Here is a 22006-nt window from a genome sequence, read left to right as displayed (position 1 = left end):
ATGAGTATAGAAGATCTACAACATTTTATAGAAAGCTTAAGTATGAATAGTACTGAGATGGGAATTACTATAAACGCTAAAAAAACGAAGTAAATGCTAATTACAAAAAGACCACAAAATATACATCACCTATTGACAAGAAGTTTAGATACAAACTGCCTTCAATAGAGAGACGTGGAAGAAGAAAGAGGAGGCCTATGTCCAAAATTGGACAGCAAGGGCTGTATAGATAGATAGTTAGATTGACAAGTAGAAAAATATCAGTACTTGGAAACTTTTATTAATGAAACCAATGATCATAATGTAGAAATAAACAGGCGAATAGAGATTGCCAGATCAGCATTTATACGAATGAAGCCACTCCTAACGTGCAAAAATCTAAATTTGCAGATCAGATTACGAACCATTCGCTGTTATATATTTTTAATATTATTATATGGAGCTGAGACTTGGACATTAAAAAAATGCAATTTAAAAAGAATCGAGGATTTCGAACTCTGGTTATACCGCAGAGTGTTAAAAATATTATGGACTGATAGAATTACAAATAAAGAAGTACTAGAGAGGGTTGGTAAAGAAACAGAACTAATCACCACTATACAAACTAGAAAACTGGAATACCTAGGCCACGTGATGAGGGGACCAAAATATGAAATTTTGGGACTCATCATACAGGGAAAGATTCAAGGAAGATCTGTAGGTCGAAGGCAGAACTCATGGTTGAAGAATCTACGTGATTGGTATCAATGCAGATCGATTGATTTGTTTAGAGCAGCAAGCTCAAAAAGAAAAATAACCATTAAGATTGCCAACCTCCGTATTGAGACGGCACTCTAGGAAGAAGAAGATCTTTTATTCTTTTTAGTTGTTCCAATAAAGTATTTTTACTTCCATTGCTACAGCAGTTATTAACTGAACTCGTTACTTTTTTCAAAAGCCATGTTATTTCCTAATGTTTCAACATGAAGGGTATCTTGTCCAAAATCAATAACATTCTCACAAGAAGTCTAAATCTCTGATGCGTTTTTATTCTCGACATATCTTGACTCTAAAACGAGTGGTGTAATCTTCCAAATATTAATATCATAGGCGTCGACAGATCTCAATAGACGAAATAAATTTGAGATGCGCCACTATTTCATCCAGTAAGAGATATATAATTTATAATAAGAGGTTTAAAAATCAGCAATATTTTGGTCGAATATGTGGGTTTATTGGTCAGATTAATAAAAAAATACCCACGAGTAAAAAGTAACATTTACTTAAAAATTGATAACGTTTGATTAAATAAGACTGAACACTTCTTAGTATATGTCTACTATAATTTAAGAAAAAACATCTAATTGTAGTGCAATTTCTGAACAAACTAGTCATCAACAAACATTACGACATTAAAGGACAATTATTTGACAGAATTTGTTTACATGTTTATTTACACAATTGGCTAAACTTCTCAATTGTTTTCTTTATCGTATTTTGTTATCTATTAAGTAGTTATAAAAACAATGTCACGTAAACATATTCTTTACAATAATATTTAAAACACATTTTATTTAATCCGCTGGCGACAAAATAAAATACACGAATATACTAGAATATATTAAAAATAAAACGACTCACGAAAAATCAGATTAGAAGGAACAAGTTCTGTATTAAATAATGACGATTTTATCACCTGCAATTCAGACTCTTTTTTGTCTTCTGTTAGTATGGATATACGCGGATGACCTTGCTATGCTGGTAGTGATGCGAGATGAATCAGATCTCAAATACCGGGTTCGGAACGCAGGCGTCCTGAATAAATGGATGACACAGCACAGACTGAAACTCGTGGCAGAGAAAACCGAAGCGATTATGTTGAAGGGGAAAAGAAATAGGCAAAGTGTGGAACTACACTATGCAGGGGTGTGTCTATTACCCAATAAACACGTAAAGCACCTGGGAGTGATGTAGCACGAGAAGGGAAAGTGTGGGGAGCACGTTCGGTAGGTGTCCCAAAAGCCTGTGAATAGTGCGGCTGCGTTAAAGATGGTGATGTCCAACCTTGGGAGACCCAAATCCGAAAGAAAGGGACCTTCCACGCCATTGTGAAGTCGATAGTCTAGAGTGGGGTGATAGAAATAACGGCCTAACGAAAGTTCATAACACGAGTGGACAAAACATGTCTGTTGCGAGTGGCATGCGCCTACAGGACTGCGGCTACTTTTTTGGTCTATATTGCGGAAACTCGGACACTGTGACACATATACAATATTAGAGAAATAATTGGAAATAATGCAAGTTGGACTAGTGTACAAAAATAAAGAATATTAAGAAAGACAGTTGGGCCAACGGCAAAGGTAAGATGAAAAAATGCTTTAAGTTGAGGGAATACGTTTTAATAAGGGGCGAGTAAGGCTGTATATGTTAGACTGTGTAAGTCAGACTGTATGGGGAAGGAGGAAATGCCCGGCTGGGAGTGATACCGTACTAGATGCAATGAAGATCCTACACCCGCTAACTGGAACGGGGTTCCTCTAAAAACAACCAAGTTTTTGGGACGAACAAAAAGAAAAACAGGAAAAAGATACAGGGAGCCTTCTTGCTAACAGTCTGTGAATAATGGAGGAAGTTAATGCTCGGTCTTAAAGTAGCCATTCTGCTTCCGGATCACTGGATGACACAGGGGGGTCTGGTTTAGTAGGTAGGCGTTCGGCGTAAACTCGGCGACGAGAGCATATTTTAAAATATCTCGGGAACTATCGCCGGGACTACGAAGAAAGAATCCTGCACTACTGTCACTCATTAGGTGTCCAGATGTCTTTTAAAGATTCCAGACCCCTTTTCTATAAAGACGACAAACAAAGTAAGAGAAATATTACTTGTATTTTTAGAGATACTACAATTAAAATACCTAGAAAAGACCTTGATAATAAAGAGACCTGGTTGTGGCGAAAAAAATTCAAGAAAAAATTAAGGAAAAGAGCAACTATATTATAATGTGACAAGAAACTTATATAATAATATATAAATATAAAATAACTTATTGTAATGTATTATAGTAAGTTATTCTATATGTATAACTTACTATAAAGAAGGGTAAAACGAAGATGTATAGAATAGCCAAAACCAGAGCAATAGAAGCAAAAATTTTAGTCACATTAGATGTATCCGAAATGAAAATAATCTATTTATAGAAACATACTTTGACCGTTTATTAAACGAAGTTTTTGAGAGAATGGTCATCAACATAACAAATAAAGAAATGGCTTAAGCACTTTAAAAATAACGAAAGATACAGCAATTGGATCAGATAATATCTCTTTGAAAGTGTGGAGAGCAGTTTATAGAAAGAAGTAGGCTAATACGTTTGTTTAATAGACTTATGAAAGTAGAAAAAATTCCAATCTATTGAAGAAATGGTCTATTAGTACCCGTTTACGAAAACAAAGGAAATGTTTCACAATGTACAAACTACAAGATCATAAAATTACTTGGCATCACCATGAAAATAGAGTAGGTTAATTGACAGACAGATATGTGAGAAAACTGAAATATTCGAAAATATTGAGTTTTGACTTATGCACATAGGGTACTGATGCATAGGGTTTTTTTTGATAGGGTTTCTCCAGATATTTTGTAATAGGCTCTCTAAGAGGCTAATAGAAAAAACTACTCTCCGGTGAGTATTTGATAAATGGGAGATAGGTATATGTATGAGGAAATAACAACTAATGTTACGTTTCCTGAGCTCTATTTCATCAGGGATAAGTTCTTAGTTCTTATTTATTTTGCTTATTATTGCATACAATATATGGATAGTGTATTATTGCATACAATATATGGATAGATGGAGTAGTGTTTAGGATCTACTAAAAGAAATTTAAAATATAAACTGGAATAATTAAAAAAAAAAGGTTTTAAACTTATTAGAACACAAAGTATTTGAAATGTTCATTTATAGATAAATTTACTGCTACAAATTAGATGATAGCTTTAGATAGTGAACGGATTGTGAAAATCTAACAACGGGATAAAGGCAAAGAGAATAATGACGATGATGATGATGACAATCTTCAAATACAAACTGCGTGATAATTATTGGATACAAATATTAAGTTTTTTGTTTTAAATAAATGTCATGGTATGTTGTTTTCTATGTTTAAAAGTCAAGGTCTGGAATTAGTGCTTCCTGAGGTTTCGTTTACTATGGTACATATCTTACATATAAGAAACAACAGATTATGACAGTTGTTGGATCGCCTTTGATAATAACCAAAGCAGAAAAAAAGAAATAATTACAAGGCCTATAAACGCAAATGCGTACACTGCATAGTGAATAAAGAACATGTATCTGTATGTGTATTTTATTTTGACACCTATAATTTAAAATATAAAGCACACTTCATTTGCTTGAATCAAAATAATATTAAATAAAGTTGTAGTATAACGACAAAAATATTGAAGAAGTTTTTTTCCTATTCAATATAAAACAGAAAAAATAATGGACATAATTTAAATCATAGTTATCTAATAAAATTATCTAAATTGGAATATCAACCTAAAGCAGAAGAACTGTAAATTGTCTGCCACACATCTTGTTCACTTGTACTCTAAAGAAATCTTATACCAAGCATTGTAGAAAAGAAAACAAATTATTATATAAAACATCCTAAAATATTTATAAGAACTGTAAATTGCTTGACAAAGAGTCGAGGGATGGGGCACAAGTTAACCATCAACAAGACGCGTTTAACAGTACAAATAGTTCGTTTATACGCTTAATGAAACTGGTTCAGGACACAAAAAATAAGGCACCGAGTAAAACAAGCCCGAATCGCTTTTATAAAAATTAAAACTTACCTATGTAGCTTTCGTATCAATATACCCTTAAGGACTTGTATATCGCAGATGCCTTGTCGCCAGTAAACTAATGTATGGATACTTAAAGACACCTTTTGAAAAAAACTGGAAGCCTGCGTAATGTGAACTTAGCGGTGTATGCTTCGGAATTCGTGGATCAAAGAAATTAAATAGAAATCACATGCACAATCAAAAAGAGAATTATCGAAATAAAATACTTTAGACATTCACTGAACAAAACAAAAAACTAAGTGCTCCAGCTTATTCCGTAATGTAGGTGTGATAAAGTATGGATTTTGTTCGTCGTTGAATTCTTGGCTGAAAAATTACGGCAATAGTATGGAAACTGCGGAACAACTCTTTTGAAAAAGCCGCCTTTAAATTGCCTCCTTCGATAGAACAGACCATTCAAAAAGAATATGTAAATCATGTCCTATAGAAGTTAAAGGGTAGGACAAATTCTGCATACGACCGAATTTAAAACAATTTATTTAAATATGGGGAAAATGTTCACTGCAACGTTGAAAAATTTTACTTTATAATACTTTTTGCATTTACCATAAAATTCCAAACGATTGGCATAACAACACTAGTTGAAAAAGTACCATAACAACCAAACCTCAAATTAGGGAGGTATAAACTTACTGAACATTACACTAAAACTTACAACAAAGATTATAATATATAAAATCAATATTGTTACTTTCCTAAAAGGTGATTGAAAAAAAAAGGGTTCAGGTCAGGAAGATACTGTACCGATTTGTTGTGAGCACCTGCGTTAGGACCCACTTCTTTGGATTCAGGACGGCTGACACGGATAAATGTCTATACGACGGACAACCGGACACACTCACACATATGATGTTGGTATACAACAGGTAAATAGTAGAAAGAAGCAGATTGGAAAGAGAAAAAGGTATGAATTTTGTTACAGTAAGAAAAATAATTGCGAGAATCATTGCAGATAAAGCAGGTTGGACTGGTGTACGTAACTGTGTCCGTGCAGTGGTTAAGAAGAAAGACAGCTGACCAACAACAAAGGTAAGAGGGAAAGATGTTGTAAGTTAAAGTTATGCGAAATACGTTTTGATAAAATGCCAATAAGTGAGACAGAATAATAAGAAGAAGACAATGCCCACGCTTCTGGAAGGAGGATCATTCACGCTTCTGGAAGGGGTTCCTTAAAAAAATTCCAATTTTTGGAACCACAAAAAAAGAAACAAGGAAAAGGGACATAGTACCTCTTTCCTGACAGTCTATGGATTACTGAAAGTAGTGTTTCGAAAGTGTTGCTCGGCCATACAGCGGCCATTCCTCTTACGAAGAGGCAGATGTCAGAGGAGGGTTTGCTTTAGCAGGTAGGTGTTTGCTGACGTATATAATGTGAGAAGAGGGCGTTTTAAAGTACCTCGAAGAGACTACGAAAAATAAAACCTGCACTAAAGTCAGTCAGGCGCCTTCCTGGACTGATATGTCTTGATGATTTCAGACCACCCCTTTCCTATAAAGGAGAAAAAAAAATACGGTACCGATGCCATCTTTATTCTCAGATATTTAATTTTTAAAAAGCAAATGGTGGACCACAATAAACTGACCTACTTATATTATAATGAGACGGTAAACTATAAAAGATGGGATACGCATTGAGTCCTCTTCTTCTAGTATCATCATAGACGAAATAAAAGAAAATATTACATAAAAAGAAACATGAATGATGTAAAATTAACATTTTATGCTGATTGTACGGTGTAGTACCAATAGAGGACAAGGAAAAGGATATTCAGGGAGTTTTACACCAATTTAATAAAAGAGCCAAATCTTCCAACCTATTTCGATTTAGAAAACGAATAGAATAATATCCAAAACATCTTGTTTTCATAAATAAATATATTTTTTAGTTTCTTCAATAGTTAGCCGGAGAAACATTTACAAATGGAGAAAGAAACCGAAGAATAATACACTATATTAAAAACGGTGTAAAAAAATAAGATATTATTAAATATTTATTACATTATAGTCGTCGGTGTGGTGATTAAATTTTCACAAAACGAACAATACCAAAAACTACGAGTAGCAATAAAACAGTTTCAATCAGAACAGTAGTTATACTTAGTAAACCAGATTGACCAAGAGGTTAGTTGTCTCTTGCAGGCTGTAAATACAAAAAAAAAACTGTAGATATAATCCATAAAGGAATGGCAAAATAATTATATTAATGAATAATACGTAAAATGCGATAAGATGATAAAGCGCGGTACTACACCATTGATTGTGTCAAATTCTGGTTCTTTTAAATCAATAAATCTAATTTGAAATACGGTTATAAAGGCAGCTAATGAAAATATAGATAAAAAGACCGTAAGCAGATACCAACCTGAAAAAAAAACAAGATACTGCAACTAATGTAAAGATCTATTACAAAGAACAAACACTTAATGAGGAATAAAAAACCCGACAATAAAGCAATGAACAAAAATGATATTAATGGATATTATTGCAATAAAGATGCAAAAAAAAACAGTAATAAACTATTCTGGGAAATTCTGGTCTATACTCAATGTTATTAATATAGAATTAACATTAAGTGGAAGTAAAATATTTGAAGAACTTCTTGAATAGTAAATACCTTATTATTATGTATTAAAAATTGTCACTAAAACCTGCGGTATATAGATCCTATATATAACTGTTCTAACGAAGATTCCCAAGTATTAGTATCACTAAGTAGTATAGAATCCTTCATTTTATATTTTTCATGAAAGCTATAATAGAAACTATTCTCGGCATACCAATACATACAGTATAGTGCAAATGAAATGAATAAACTACTTATGTCGTATTTCATACAGTTTAGAAGCAAATTCTGACTCATTTGTATTAGTACAATGTTTTTTTTGTTACTTAGAATGCAACCAATACGATACATACACCATTTAAATGATTCCTTCAATTATCCATCCTAATCTAAACGTATCAATAAATATTAAGAAATTTAGGGTTTTCCGCTATTCAAAGCATATTTGTAAAATTACATAACATCGTAAGTAGTAATTTACAATTTTTTATCTATACAAAAAGTAAATTTGATTAACAGCGTCATTGGAAAAACATTTTACGTTCTTCTTTAATTATTTTATTAAAAAAATTGTTCCTATCAAAATTCCTACAATCAAATTTTAAAGCCAAAAGTAGATTGTAATAATGAATTATATCAATAAATCATTTTATAAACCCTTAATTGCTAAGGAAATCCCTATGAGGTCGATAAATATTTTAAGATCTTCGTTGTATATAAATTTTCGGAGGCCTTTTTATGAACACCTTTTGTTACTTTAATCCTACAAGAAAATTAATAGATGAGAAATTGTAACCTAATTGTACCTTATCTTGAGATCTTTTATAACTTGTTTAAAACATGACTTCCGATAGTTTTTGTATGATATTGACTATAAACAAGAAAAAGTAAAAACTCTCTTTGATTTGTTATATCTAGCAGAAACATTAAAAAGTATTAGGCTAAATACTAAAGATTAATGGAACAAAAGCAGTGTTCAAATTGAACGGTTTTGGTTGGTAATGTCTCAAGACGGATTTTTTTTTTGCTTCGATGTTTGAGATTCAAGAATTTAAAAACGAGGAAAGAGAAACGTCAATTTGATAAATAAGCGCCAATAAGAATGTTATTTGATATGTTTATTAGCAACTGTAGGAAAGCATATAAAGTTGAAGCTAATAAAACAATTTACGAGAAATTGTAATTGTAATGAGTATTGATTAAAAATATTTGCATTGGTTGATTAGACAACATTATGTTTCAAAATTTGAGGTACTCCCTCAGATCCCTATTGAAATACCTAACGTTCCATGTAAAGTTGTTTTACGACTAATAGAGGAAAAATATACTAATAATAAATAGAAACGAAGCAAAATGTAATATGTAACAATTGGTTTACTAGTACAAGTTTATTGAGCACTTTAGTTAAAAACCATAAATTCACATACATTGATACTATAAAAAAATAAGGAGTTTTTAGTTGAATTTAGCAACACAAGAGCCCGACCTGAGGTTTCCTCACTATTTGGTTTTCAAGAAAATAATACTGTAGTCTCTTGCATACCCAGAAAATATCGTTGTAATAATGTTGTTCTTGTATCTAGCTTACATCATGATGATCCAATTGATGAATACTCAGGTGAAAATTACAAACCAGAGATCGTAATATTCAATAATCATACGAAAGGAGGAGTGGATACTCTGGATAAATTATGCGCAACCTATAATGTAGCTAGAAACATAAATAGATAACAAATGATTGTTTTTTATTCCGTGATAAATATGGCAGTGGTAAACTCTTAGATTATTTACGTTTCTATTAATAAAAATGTTATCGTTCAACGATGAATCTTCCTTAAAGATCTTGCACTATCACTAACCACAGACCATTTGGAGCAACGGTCACTTCAAAAAAATCTGCCACGGTCGGTAAGAGAAAGACGACAGGAGGCTGTAGGAACACCGAACAGAATAATAATTGTATATTCCAATTATATATCCACGATATATGACATAACGAATCCAAAGGAAATCTGAAAAACGAGCATTTGAAAATAAAATGAATGAGTTTCAGAATATGTTCATAAGCTTAAGAGAATACAACATAATGCATTTATTTTATTTGTTTGCACTATACTTTATATTTATGTTGTATTTTAGTAAATATTGTAGTAATGCATTGTTGCAGCATACAGGGGAGAAAATATAGATACAACTAAACATTGTTTTACTATGAGAATCGTAAATACGATCTTTAATCCTAAAAAATAAAAAAACATTTAGAAACATTGGAATGGAAAAATGTTTATACAACCCAAACTTTTACTTTTAATTGTTTTTAGAAATTTAATAACAATAAATTTAAATCACGATGAAACCTATGACCTAGATGATAAATAAGTATTATAATAATGAAACCTATGAGTTAAACAAATGTTTATCCACAATACTAACAATCAAGTTAAAAATTCGTCAATGCTAAAAGGAAAAGCAACTATCTTAAGAACAGAAAGGATTGAGATATGCTGACAATATTCTAAAGAAGGCTTTGTCTCATAAATAATGAATATAGCCAAGTGTTGAAAAGAATAGAAAATGTGGTTGACAGCTGTTTTAAAAATCAATTGATAGTGAGGTGAATTTTAAAGGTATATGGGTGATGATTTTGGATAATACGTATCTTTTTGGAAATATCAAACTATTCCTGTTACATAAAAATAAATAATTATAAACTAAATCTTTATTTTCAGTTTATGATGTAAAGGTGGGTACACATATGCGAGCCGAACTGTTCGCGAACTGCTCGTGAGCCGTTTGCGAACAGTTCGTTGAAAATATGTTTATGTTCGACTATCCAATACCCTAAGTATGTAATAACAAACCGAGAATTAATTTACTTCGTTATTCTAAATATTTCGGTATTTTGTTTACATTATCTGTTATTAATTTCTCTCGTTACTTTTGAATAAGCCGCGCTCGTTCAGCAATTTTGTTTAACCGAATGATCTCATCGTACACTTAGCAGAAACAATTTATAGTCTCGAACACCGTAGAAATTTAACTGCGAACATTCTTTGTGTGCGGCCCAAAAACCGACAGGCAGTGCGGCAGTGGTTCCTGACGAGCAACGAACGAACAGCTCGCAAGCGGTTCGTTCCGTGCGTCGTACAAATAGAGGAATATAGCGTTCACAAACGGTTCGCGAATAGTTCTGCTCGCATATGTGTACCCACCTTAAGATTTTGGTGAATATTGGATACCGAATGTTCAAATAAAAATATATATATATATATATATATATATATATATATATATATATATATATATATATATATATATATATATATATATATATATATATATATATATATATATTGTATAATTTGCGGTCTATTTGGCTTATTCTAAACGCAATATTCGATAAAAGTTGAGATCGTGCAAGGAAATAGATTCAGAACATTATTGGTGGCATCTAAAGAACATGTCTAAGAGAAAACAAAAATAAGGGGTTAGTCTTAAAATTTCAATATAATTGTCGTTAGTACATACTTTAAATTAAAAGAAAAATATTATTTTTTTGGTTTTTAAAAATTATTTTTTTTAATTTACAAATGATCCTCATCCTTTGCAGGCTATTGGTCAATCATTCATATTTTAATACTTATATATAACTAATAGTTATCGAGTATCACGTCGCTTCTTCCTTTGAAACTGAATTCAACAGTATATACATCGTCTACTTAAATTCTAATACTATTTTAAAATATTTACACTTGTTATATTCGAAAAAATAAGCGTGAAAATTAAAATTTCCGTGTAGTTTTCTACACTGGTAAAAAAAAATAGTCCTAACAATTAACAATAAATTACGATATTCTAGCAATACTGTTCTCTATTGGAATCTTCAGATTGTATGATGCACACTGTACAGCATCGTGAACACTGGGGAATATTCTTAAGAAATCTTTTTCCTTCGCCAGAAGATCACATTTTTCCAAAGTGTTGTAAGTACGATCTGTAAAAATATAAAATAATTAATTGTTCCATATGTTGATTTAAAAAAAAACAAATTATATAAAATATGTTGTTTTTCTATAGAAATTGCTAATTAACATTATCAGTGCTATAATATAGGACATGCTGCTACAGGAAGTGGCGTCCTTGCCGCACGCTAGCCACTGATTTTCTCCTATGTCCAAGCCTTCAGTGGAAGCCAGGTTTCCAACCTATCTTTCCCCTCTTTTTCTAATCCTTACACACAAACTAGAAAAAGGCCCTTAGCCAAAAAACACAATGGTTTTTGTTGTGTTGTTCTGCTGATGGTCAAATGATACCTCTCCCCTGTGTATTTAAAGGTAAATATGTAATGGATAATTGGATTAATGAGAATACAACTTCTCAAACTACAGTTTTTACAACGTCTTCAGGTTGGGTGGAATCTACTTTTTAATTGGTTTATAGATGTTTTTTACCTAATATTACAAAGGAGAGACCAGTTTTATTAATTATGATGGCCATGTTACCCATGTGTCCACAGATTTGATTAAGTTAGCACAAAAAAATAAAATTACTATTATAAAGTTATCTCCACACATGAACTATTTATTACAACCATTAGATGTGTCAGTTTTTAGAGGTCTGAAACATACTAGGGACAAGGCACTCAGTAAGTGCCAGAGGGAAAATCCTCGCAAAAATTCCCAAAGAAATATCTGTACAAATGATAACCAAGCTAGCACATGAAATACCTAGTATTAATACTATTAACGGACTTAAAGAAACAGGAATTTATGATCCCGATAAACAAGGTCTTAACAGAGATGCTATTCCTACATCAATATTCAAAAAAGATGATTTGCTTAGTCATAAAAATAATCTTCCCAATCCCACTACAGTACACTTGGAAGCCACTGTTTCTTTGAATGTCCAACACTTAGTAACTATCATTTCCTTAGCCAGAGTACAATCAGAAGACAGTAGGCCTACAACTTCAGCAGCACTACATCTAGATGCGAGTCCTCTTATAGCCACTGGAAATCAAGAAGATTACAAATTATTCAAATGTAGGGCAACAAGCATCCAATACTTCTTCAGATACGGTAAAATCAGATGTCTCGAACGCTTTAATCCTAACAGAACAGCCAGAAACTTCTGTCTATACCTTTGCAATGATTGAAAGAACAGAAGCTAGTTCTGCAAACGAAGTTCAAGTAGAAAAAGAAAGCCTTGTCTCACCAATTGGACCTTCTTTACAAACACGTAAATCATCTGAGGAATTGTTGTTAGAAATGGTGAAAAAAGATAAAAGACCTCAGAATTCAGGGAAGAAACAAAAAAGACTGGTCACTAACTGTGAAATTATGACCTGCAAAGATTATCTATAATATATAAATATATAAATATTTATAATTTATAAATAAAAAAAGAACAAGAGTAGAAATAAAAAATTAAAAAAATTAAAAAAAAAATATGAAAAGAAAAGTAGTGATGATGTTGATTTGCAAGATGTAGAAGAAAATGAAAGATATTTAGAGAGGGAGAAGAAATTTGAAATGTTCTGTTATAATATTGATGTGCAGACCTGCGGAAATTTTCAGTAACTAGGCCTTAACCAAATTGTCACAAAAGTTGGTGCATACGTAATCTTTAAGTATAAAGAAGAGTATTTTCTAGGAAAAATCTTAAGCTTTACAGATGACCAGGTTGAAATTTCATCGATGCAGAAATCTTTAAAGTCTTGAAAGTGGCCAGATAAAGCAGATATTGGAGAATACAATTGGGCTGACGTTATTGGCGCAACTGAAGAACCAAAAATTATTTCTAAAAGAGGGTTTTTTCATGTGAAACAACACTGAACACATAACTGAAACAAGTGATAAAAATAAAAGTTCAAAGGTGCTAAATTAAAAAATGACTAAATAATCGAAATTGGCAAACTTGTAAATAAAAAGGGAAAACTAAAACAAATAAGAAAGATATTTTAAAAATTACTTAAGATTTTTACTCAAAATTGTATAAATGAAATGAACTTCCAAATCCTAATCAAACTCAAATACCAAAAGTCCAAAATGTAGGCTCAGAAGACATCTCAGATATCACAACAGAGGAAATTAAAAGAGTTCTTTCGAAGATAAAAAAAAAAACAATAAATTACCTGGAGAAAATGGCATAGTCATAAAACAAATCAAAGTAGTAGAAAAAAAAGTTAATAAATGTGTTGAAAAAAGTGTTAAATGTTTGTTTCACAAGACTTGTAACCCCCACCGAATGACATAATGCAGTAATAACCATAATGCACAGAAAGGTGACATTTCAGATGTAAAGAACTACAGAACTATTAGTTTGCTCTTCCATACATACAAACTATTTATAAAGGCAATAACAAAATGGCTTGTGAACAAACTGGATAGTCCTAAACCTTGCGAAAAAGGTGTGTTCTGCTCCAGATACAGAACAAATAATCATCTACAAGTTATTAAAACACAAATAAAAAAGTGTATAGAATATAACAAGCCTATCTTTCTTATATTCGTAGACTATGGAAAGGTGTTTGATAGTAGAAATCATCATAAAATGTTTTGAGCATTGGCTGACTACCGCATCGACTATCGACATATTGTCTTGATTAATAGTATCTACGAAACTGGTACAGCTTATGTCTGACTTCTTGAAGATACCAAAGAGTTCCGAATAAAACGTAGAATTAGATACGGGAATGTTTAATCTCTGGACGTGGAATTCCTCTCTTCTATAGCGAATTAGATCAATCGCAAATCCAAAGCTTACTGGAAGCAACCGGACAACCGTTTATTCCGACAATACATCTATAGTTCAAACTTGAAAACATTTTTTTTTTCGCAAAAATTAAGCATCCATAATAACTATGTAGGATTACTATAAAGACAAATGTTGTTTACCTGAACACGCCGCAATGTAAAAGGAAATCTCAAGCCTTTTGAAGTCATTAATTTCACTTCCTAACATTGCTGCACCACAAGGATCGATGTAACTGACAGATGAAAAATCTACAATTACACACTTTAGGTCGGTATTAATTTTGCCTTGTAGTTTTAATAATTTCTGCTTGTATTCCTGGCTATCTGAAGATTCCATCTGAAAAATATGGTAATCGTGAAATTAAATGTTATACAAATAAAGAAAAAATTAATAATAGTGCACTAAAAATTTTATTTAATACAAAGAATAAATAATGGATATCATATTGGTTATCATATTCGCTACCGTTACTTTATGACAGCAGCTCTAAATAATAATTTAGTGGAGTTTACGTATCATTGTCTTAGATTTTTCAGCCATGAGGTTCTTGTTATATTAAGACCACGTTAACTTTGGATCTTTCCCCGAATAATAAGATGCAAAAGTTTATATTGTTCAGGGTGTCTCATAATGTGAGCGAAATATTCTAGCTTGCGTCTCTTTATTATATTTTTGTTTGGTTTAGCTGTCTAAATAGCCCCTCATTTCTAACTCTGTGGACTCAGCTTTTCTTAAGTAGTTGTCCATATATTACGTCCACATCTGTATTTTATGTCATTCTAATGTCAATACTAATATCGTGGCTGCAAGGTACGATTCTAATTTTTACAAATGTAGCTCGGACTCGTTCTATTTGGTTTTTAATTTCTACAGTTGAATTCCAGCTCTCATTGATATTTCTCCTTATTTTTGTATGGATCCTCGTGTATTCGTTTTTATCTTTACTAATGACTTCTCTTATTTGGTGTATGTGTTTCAGTATTAGTTTATCCACGTTTTCCACATTTGTTGTCTTCTGTTTTTACTTCACTAAATTTTGTTTACTGGACGGTCTTTAATATATTAATTCATTCTTGCCCAAGTTTCCATAGTACTTTTTTATTTGCTTGATGACAACTTTGCTTTTTGTTCTTGCACACTAAATATTTCTTGTTTTTCGGTCATCATCATCATTTGCCATATTTTCTCCATTAATCGTAACTGTTTGCTTATTCACTCTTGTAAACTTTTTCAATCTCAGTTCTATTTTTCCTACCAAAATATTGCAACCTGTTGGTACATCCGCACTTGTTTTAAATACTAGTACTTAATTTTTGTACATTTGTTTATACATTATGTAGTCTCTTGGTTACGAACCACTCGTTCAGGTGTATCTTCCGTTGATCTGGTGATGCAGAATACATTATAAAAAATTGAGTTCTAAGTAACAACACAAAGCCATCGAAACAAAATCAAAAAATACTTTTTATGAAAATCAAATAGTTTATAATAGATATATAGAAGTTATCATAAGAAGAAAATAATGAGAAAGAAAAAGACACATAATAAATTAACACATATTCGTTTGCTTTTCGCCTGCTCCATTTTTTGGATAATCAAGCGTAAAATTGATAAACATATTGATAAAACAAAATACATTTTTAACAAGATATTAACCAAAGATCATTTATAACATTTAACAACTAATTTGTCTTTAATGTCACAACATAAAATTGTTAGAAGACACAGTTACAATAATAGTAAAGTGACAGTAGAAGAAGGGGATAAATAAACTAAATGCAAATAAAAGAAATTAAATTGAAAAATTTGATGTCAAAGATTATAGAAACGGCCTTTGATCATATGTAGGAAATACAGCAAACAATTAAGAAGAAATAAAGGAAGAAAAAAATAGAAAACGTGTTTAGATTTTATTATAAAAACTAAAACAGATATAATTGGCTATCTTACCTTTTCCTGAACCTTTTTCAATTTTTCTCGATGAATTAATTCTTTTTGGACATTAAGATTAATTAATTTGTATAAATCTTCCTTAAACATACTTTTCGTGGCGAAGTTAATACCTCCTGAGTAGTGGAAGATTTTGATACCTTCCACCTCCTTCGTCTGAAATACAAAAAAATGATAAATTTAGCATAGTATAAACATTTAAAGTAACTCGATATTGACGAATAATAGTTACATAATAAAAATAATTAATAATATTAATAAATATTGATTTGAAGCTATTTTCTTGTGGCATCTTAATACAATTTACCTACTATTTTTACTGTGAATTTATCACAATTTTAATTTTTAAGATAAGTTTTTGAGAACAATGTCCAAAGTTAAAAATTGAAACGTTAAAATAAACTCAGTTTAAAGTAAAATTGTGGCTTATTTCCAATAAAAATAGTAAATTGTATTAATAAATATAACATAAATAGGAGGCAAAGTTAAATAAATTTTTATTTGTGGTAGATATGTATAAAACTACAATTTATAACTTATTAAAAGAAAATGAAAAAATCAGCTTATGATGCTCAACTCGATTAAAATCTTTTTCATAATCTGTAACAAGAAAACACTGAAAACTTTGTTTTCAAAAACTTCCACAAAATGTATTATAAACTCTTATCACTACAGCTGTTTCGGCTGATTGCCTTTCTCAAGTGATCTATTTTTGGCATGCGTTTACACTTTATAGTCTTTAATGAAATAGGTCGAGGAGGGGAGAAATATAAAAATTGGTCTCTAACTTAGGCAAATATATTAAAAACAACAAGAGCCAAAATAAAAAGCACTTACATAGTGGTGTATACAAATTTAAATGTGGCGACTGCCCAAAAACTTACATCGGTCAAACTGATAAAAATTTTAATAAACGAATAGCAGAACATAAAACGGCTTTCAATAATAGAAAAACAGATTCTACATACGCACTTCACCCTCTAGATCATAATCATTCTTATAATGACGAATTTAAAATTCTTCACATTCAAAATAAAGGCCTTAAGCTATCTTTGTTAGAATCTATGGAAATTAACAAATTAAAAAACACAAATATAATTCTGAATGACCAACTTGAGACAACCAATTCTCCCCTCCTCAACCTATTTCATTAAAGACTATAAAGTGTCAAAGCCAAATTATGATTCGTTTAAATCTTGTTTTTGTTTACTTTTAATTCGACTATGTATTCGTAAAAATATTTTGAGCACATAGGACATCAGGCTAATTAATGGATAATCAGTACAGTATATCGGCTGTGGTTTTTTTGGGATAATTATAAATTTTGGTTTTAACCAGTCATATAATAAAACGTTTACTTACCCCTTTGTATCTGTTCATATCCAAATACAAGTCAGTGTTTGGTACACTACCCAAAAGGCATGTGTATGGCTTAAAACTAAAAATAAAAATGGAAAACAAAGACATGCAGACGCCAACTATAAGACCAATTTCCATACTGACAAATACTACTGTCACGAACGTCACTACCCATACGACGGCATCTAGTTTACTTAATTTCCAAAACTTAATTAATTCAACGGCTTGCATCATCATTCCTCTCAAAGAAATTACAATTACGCTACCTAAAACACTCTAAAAACAAAAAAAAATCATTAGAGCTTGAAGAAATCATATTTTAATTATATTAAAAAAAAATTATTTAACTAAATACAATTTTAAAAGTAAATGTCGCCGAAGCAGTAGATTGGATTGTCTAAAAATTATTATTATTGGATTGTTATAAATTAGCGAAATGCTCTGGTCTGGAACTGGGCACTGTGCAGTGGGAGATTATGTGGTATTAAATTAGATTAGAAACTACGGCGGCTTTTGACCTGATGCACTACCACCTTCACAAATCTATTGAGCTCTCCTTTGTCACTTTAAGCTCCTCATTCAGTCCTATCCTCTTAATGAGGTTCCACAGCCTTGAAAGTATTTTTCACACAAGTCAGCATGTAGCATTTTAAAATTTCTTGGTATATATTGAAATCCCCTCGTATATGTATTAAACACCGAAGAGTAATTTCAATGTATTTTTCTTTCCTTTCGTACAAGTTAAAATACCGAAAAATAATCTTTCAATTCCTCTTAGCGTCACCGAGGTCGATAATAGACACATTTCAAAAGTTTGTTTATATTTCACAGATGTGTATTTCCTCATTATTCTTTGATCGTTAAGCCGCTCGATATATGCGTTTCAAACAAATATCCCATTAGATCGCTGAGAAGGTTTCGCCAGAAAGTTTACGCTAAATTTTAAATGTTTTCTTGTTTTTTTGTCCCTTTTTATGGAAAATAAGTAGTTTTGTAGCAGTTAATAGTAGCAGTTCAATGTGTAGTTGCAGTTTAAGTGAGGTTTGGAAGAATCGTTGTTTCCATCCTCGTTTTGTTTGTCTCTGGTCGTCGTTCCAGACTATAGATGCAGTTTTTTTGTCCATGTGTCGAGAGATTCCCAGTCCAGTTCTCCTAGAAATTTTCAAGTGCGGTGAAGTTCAGTTTACAACTCAAGTGTACTCTAGTGAAACTGAGGTAACTTTTTTGTGTTTATATTTTAAATTAAAGATAGACATTTTTTTTAATAAAATTTGCTTTCATAACAATTTAAATTGTAATAATTAATATTGTAAATTTTAGAGTGTGGCCATTGCTGTCATCTTATTTGTTCTCTATTTTAAAATATAATGTTGACATATGACAGCTAGCTTAGTTTTATTTTTTGACATTATTGTGTTTTGTTTTTAGAAAAAAGTTAACCTTTATGAACAGTTTCCCTTTAAAAGATAATTGTTTATTTGTAATAATTTATTTCTGCCACAGTTTATAGCCCAGTAACAATTTTTTGTAAGTTTTTCTTCTTTGCTATTTTGGTATAAATCTTTGTAACTGTTAATATAGTAATTTTGAGCCAATTATTTTTGCAACTGTTTGTGGTCAGACAACGATAAATGTTTGATTTATTTTTCTGAATCATTTTTTTTATTTATTTAGAAAAAAAAGTTTCTAACCCCTTTGTTTGAGTTTCATTTAAAAAGATATATTTTGCATTTCTAATAATTATTTCAATAGTAACAACTAGTTGTTGTAATCATTATAATTTGGCACCTCGAAGTGGTATCCTTATGTTAAATAGCTAGAGGTCCTTCCTGTTGTTTTGTTTATCCATTTGTTTCAGGAGATTTATGTAAGTACCCCTTTGTTACATTTTGGTAGTTACCCCAATCCAACTCCCTTGTCATTCACTTATCCACGACCCAGCTACTCCAAATAAACCCCGAGTGTCGTTCGCATAAGTTTCATTTATTTTGCTTGCCCTATCTCCACCGCAATAGTTTCTGTCTCCAATTTTCAACCCCCTATAATAAGACTCTAAGTGGTAGGAAAAATATTTCGTTCCAAGCAGTCTCACTATCACCCTGACAATCTAGCGATTGTGAGAAAATACAAGTCGCTGTAAATTTAGTTAAATGTCATTAATGAACTCTTTAGCGTGTCTTTGTGTTAATGTATTTCTCCAACATTCCAGAGACGTATATTGCACACATTTATCAATAGCTGCTCTTTTGTAGCATCATTTTGTCATCTGGTATACGACGCAAGTAATGATCATCAAAATCGTTGGAATGCAGTCGTAATCATTGTACATAATAGGTTTGAAGGTATAACGTTGACGGTAAACAGCGATGCGATAAGGTCATGCTGTTAAAGGCGAGTTGACAACATACTAATATAAATCTGATTTAAATAGATGCGCCAATAGCAGATAAGTCTGAATACAAAGTATAACAACTATGCCGAACTAAATAATATAATGAAAACTGCAAAAAAATACGAGACAATGATTTATTATGACAGGCTTTAATGCGAAGGTTGGAACATTTTGGTCTTGACTCAAGAAATGAGAGAGATAGAGAGAGAGAGCCGAATTGAACGAATTGAAGAACCTGACCGATACATTACATCATATATATCGGCGATTCTTCTGTAAAATATATCCAGAGTAAGTTGTTATAAAGAGATAGATGTACGCACTATGTTTATATTAATAAATACAGAATACACAGAAAAGACAGTTAAGATTTGATTTCAGTATAGTACTTCCACTATTCCTTTATACGCATTTCGTTCTTTTAGGACTCCTTAGAGCAAATATGTAAAAGCTCTAAACGTAAAATGAAATATTTTCTGTCAGAAGAAGTATCTATAAAAATAACTACATATGGAGACTATGGCGCCATCTACGAACAAACAGTCGAAATCCGAAGATAATGTTGTAAAATGCAAATTTAGATCCCATGTCAGTCCATTTATCGTCTGTTGTGCTTTGAAAATTGTAGAAGGTTCAGATTTAGATAATTATCTAAATTTTGTTGTCGAAAACCAAGAAATCTTTGGATTTCGACAGTTTGTTAAATACAGAAGAGGAATTCGTGTAAATTTTGTCCACCATAGTTTACTCCCAATGACTTATGCAGACTCACAAATATAAGGATAATAGACGGGTTTTGATACTAGGCGGAATAACTGTAAATAACCGAATTCTTATACGAAAAAGTAAAGTTGGTCTACTTTCTTGTTCAGTATTAGATGTTTAATTTTTTTTTGTACTTCTATTTAAACCTGTGTTGTTTGCTGTATTTGTATATATAAATGCTGTATTGTATATTTGTAATTATAATGTATATGAGAGGAAAGTTTTGGTGATTGGTGCATTTATATTAAAGACCAAGATATTTTAGTTATAAGTAAAATACTAAGATAAATAATAATTTTTTAAATGGTAGAATAAAAAATACTTACCCTAGGTAATGGTTCAAAAAATGGCCCAATCCACAATAGAGTAATAATTAGCAACAAAGATGATACAACTGTCACTATTTGAGTCTTTCCACCAACTAGTTGTTGAATCAATGATCTGGATAAGGAAGCACAAACTGGCATGCACGCAAAGAGAGAGCCAACACCATTACTTAGTCCCTAAATGATAAAGAAAATAAAGTAACATAAAAAACCAATAAAAGTATTTTTTATATGTTAACTAGTTTTTCTTGTTAACTAGTTTTTATTGTATTCTTTTAATTTGCATATCTTGATTATACACTTTATTTATTTTTAAGTTCTTATTAAGGTGGTAAAATATTTATCTTTATATATTACAGTTATTTTAACTTCATTGCGTAGCGTATTTCTTGAAGAATATTTTTAATTCTATGATTATTTTAGCTCTTTTTGCCATTCTAAAATTATCCATATAAAAGCTTGCCCACAAGACTACACAGACAAAATACTCAATTAAACAACTTCTCTAAAAGCCACGTAGATAAATTATGTCTCGCTATGTAGCATTTTTAAATTCTTTGGTATTTATTGAAATCCCCTCGTATATGTTTAAACACCGAAGAATATTTTCAATGTATTTCTGTTTCCTATCGTACGTATTAAAACACCGAAATATTCTTTCAATCCTTTTTGCGTCGACGAGTTGATAATAAACACATTTTTAAAGTTTGTTTATATATCACAGATGCATATTTCCTCGGTATTCTTTATGTTTTGTTTATACCAAGTTAGACGAATGAATTTTAAAGATAATTACATCACTCTCCGTAAAGCCACTGTCAAGAGCAGTTGATTTCGTTGTAGCCCGAAGTTAGCTTCAAATTCGTATTGGTTTTTCGCCTTTTTTTCATTGGATAATGTGTAGCAGTGTAAAGTTTTATGTGCAGTTATTAAGGTTTGGCAGAATCTTTAAAAAGAGAACACGCTGTGAGTGTCGGTGTCAAGAAACGGCAACTTTGTTGAAAAAACAGTGATTTATACTCAATGTAATGTGTCAGTTCA

At 31.3% G+C, this 22006-nt stretch overlaps 1 protein-coding gene across 4 annotated transcripts in view; it reads right to left on the bottom strand.

Annotated features, from left to right (window-relative positions):
* Positions 1-1245: 1245 nt before the first annotated feature.
* Positions 1246-22006, bottom strand: part of LOC140435034 (prestin-like) — a 75478-nt gene continuing 54717 nt past the window's right edge. For all 4 annotated transcript variants that reach the window (XM_072523713.1, XM_072523710.1, XM_072523712.1 and 1 more), the window contains exons 10-14: positions 20966-21142; positions 17486-17758; positions 16124-16279; positions 14314-14509; positions 1246-11411 (exon numbers count right to left, since the gene is read on the bottom strand). In XM_072523713.1, the coding sequence (XP_072379814.1) occupies positions 11263-11411; positions 14314-14509; positions 16124-16279; positions 17486-17758; positions 20966-21142 (951 nt within the window). In that variant the 3' untranslated portion in view covers positions 1246-11262. The remainder of the gene's footprint in view (positions 11412-14313; positions 14510-16123; positions 16280-17485; positions 17759-20965; positions 21143-22006) is intronic.

Source organism: Diabrotica undecimpunctata, chromosome 2, assembly GCF_040954645.1.
Source record: "Diabrotica undecimpunctata isolate CICGRU chromosome 2, icDiaUnde3, whole genome shotgun sequence".
Classification (NCBI taxonomy): Eukaryota; Metazoa; Arthropoda; class Insecta; order Coleoptera; family Chrysomelidae; genus Diabrotica; species Diabrotica undecimpunctata.
This window is presented reverse-complemented; position numbering and strand designations above follow the sequence as displayed.